This window comes from Montipora capricornis, chromosome 1 (assembly GCF_036669925.1).
Source record: "Montipora capricornis isolate CH-2021 chromosome 1, ASM3666992v2, whole genome shotgun sequence".
NCBI classification, from domain to species: Eukaryota; Metazoa; Cnidaria; class Anthozoa; order Scleractinia; family Acroporidae; genus Montipora; species Montipora capricornis.
Window position 1 is genome coordinate 48,389,658 of NC_090883.1, and position 2,500 is coordinate 48,392,157.

General features: G+C 43.6%; 1 protein-coding gene across 1 annotated transcript in view; it reads right to left on the reverse strand.

The window, feature by feature from the left end:
* Window positions 1–2,500, reverse strand: part of LOC138046806 (uncharacterized) — a 14,233-nt gene that overhangs the window by 933 nt on the left and 10,800 nt on the right. The window contains exons 3-4 of the mRNA XM_068893390.1: window positions 1,505–1,771; window positions 1–903 (exon numbers count right to left, since the gene is read on the reverse strand). The exon at window positions 1–903 is cut by the window's left edge and continues 933 nt beyond it. Of these exons, the coding sequence (XP_068749491.1) occupies window positions 557–903; window positions 1,505–1,771 (614 nt within the window). The 3' untranslated portion in view covers window positions 1–556. The remainder of the gene's footprint in view (window positions 904–1,504; window positions 1,772–2,500) is intronic.

Consider the following 2,500-nt stretch of genomic DNA (forward strand, 5'->3'; position numbering starts at 1 on the left):
AACTACTGTTGTCCCCACCCTCAAAAAGCGTGGTCTAAATTACTGTCACATTAAAGATCTGGCCCCAGTTGTTCAAACGATGGATGGCGTTATCCGCCGGATAAATCACTATCCACTGGGTAACTCAATTGCTTTTGCTAGTGTTTCTCCGGTGGATAGTGATTTATCCGGTGGATAGCGCTATCCATCGTTTGAACAACTGGGGTCTGTATGGGTTTTTTTTCGCCCGGGCTGAGACCTTTGATCACATTTGAACCTCTCTTCAGTCCCGAGGGTGGGCAAAAATCCTCAAAAAATTAATTCAAATGCCCCACCTCTGCCCACCCCCCCCTCCCCCCCCCCCCTTCCTCTCCGTGTTTACTTTGATACCTGCATAACTGGAACTACAAAATATCGACTAAGGCTTTTCAATGCAGGAAAATCGGTACAGATCAGCATGGTTCATGATTTACGCTTTCAGTCTGGGTTTGGCATTTAACTCCAAGAAAGCCATTAGAAAGCACTTAAAGGCAGGTGCATGAGTCATTGATTGGGAGAACTTTCCAATAAAAAATAATCAAATTTTGGAGTAATAACAGAAAAAAAGTTTGATGTCTTTTGCATGAAATGATTCTGGCAATACTCCAGACCAATCGTTTTTGTTTTCGGCGTCTTCACAATCCCAGAACAGCCATTCCTCGGTCACGCGCATGTTCATAACAGCCTGACAACGCCTGGAGTGTTTCAGCAGAAGGAATGGTTTACGCATAGGCAGTTCGATAGGTGTGTCTGCTGAACCATCTGACCGGCAGCAAAAATACATGATCGTGTCCTTGCGATAAATGCCATCAGGAAGTTCTCCGCCAGCACTGTTATCGTTTTTCGTATCTTCGTCGTCCCATTTGATCCAGCTTTCACTGAAACCTGTCGAGGCGGAAACAAGAAGCTACAGTTATTCAACTTTTCTCTTCCACCTTTTGAAGAGTATTTTTGGACTGGAGTTGCATGTGTAGCCTGCATTATTTGACTACACCGATGTACCCTCGTGATAACAAAAGCGCGGGTCGACGATCACTCCATGACGTGTGTGGCCCTTAGAGGGAGGGCCCATTATCTACCCCGGTCAAATTCCAAAACTTGAATGTGTTTTTACAGAGAGGGAGCTGCTCAATCCCGATTTAGGGATGTTTGAAATTCAATTGAGGTTTTTATACCTAAAAAAAGGAATGGAAGAATGCTTTCGGATTTGTTTCTATCACAAGAAATAAGAAATGAAGTTCTGCTTGATGCGTTGTACAATGTCGTTTTGTCGTGCTAGAGTTACACTGCAGACTCAAATAATAGAGAAAGCCGGGCTGGCTGTTGGGCTGAAGCAAGTAATATTTTTCAATATTTCGTCAAGCAAGGCCTGCCTTCTTCAGGGAGTAAAATGTCTAGACTTGTTTTAGAGTTAAATTGTTCTGGTTTTGATTTTTAAAACAGCAAAAATATACCACTTGAGAATCGACAATGCACACATTCTTACCGCTGGGACACTTTCCTTTCTTGTATATACAGTACTTTCCTTTAGGCCAGTCGCGGTTTCCTTCCCGGTTTTCTTTCACGCAAAAATGCTGGGTTATGACGTTGTTGTTCCTAAATCCCTTTAAGTGCACTGGCCTAGACCAGTTACTCAGTGGACGTGTGTCTTCTGTGTTTTGCCGAACATGCCCTTTTGACCAGGACAATTTTCTTGACTTCGGGCATCCAGTGACAGGCATTGGTAAGGCATAAGTCCCTCTTGGCCATCGCACTGAATTATTCAAACAAAAACAAGATGGCGTTTTAAAAGTATAGAGACTCTGTATATAAAGAAGGTAAAGTCTGTTTACTAACCAAGTGGCCTATCAGAGCCGGAGCTTATCCCGGTTTCTGTGGCATGAAGCGACTAGGAGTATTTTTACTCCCCCCTGGATGGGATGCCAGTCCATCGCAGGATTACCCCCAGCATTTCGCCGGTACCCATTTATACACCTGGATGGAGAGAGGCACCGTGGGAGTAAAGTGTCTGCCCAAGAACACAACACAATGTCCCCGGCCAGGACCCGACCCCGGACCACTCGATCCGGAGTCGAACACACTAACCATGAGGCCACCTTCTGTGTGTAAAGGTAATGACATCATTTCAAGTGCAATTTGGAATAAACAATTTTTTCAAAGACGAGAGCTCACGAGCCCCTTGGGCGAGTACAATTTTTAGGCTTCGGAAAAATTTAATTCTGCTTATTTTTTCCAAACAGCAAGAGAGAAAAATCATGTGATTACTTGTTAACAACATTCACAAGATGATTCATTTTGAAATGGCATTGTCGTGATCAAGTAGAAGCAACGCACTCATATCACGCAATCACGTGAAAATTGCGCCACCCAGGGCTCGCATTTAATTTGATTGGCTATCTGAGACTTTCTTTGATCATTGAGCAATCAGAATGCATGGTTTGTTACCAATTTTCTGCACTGTCACTGTGTCAAAACTGCATTT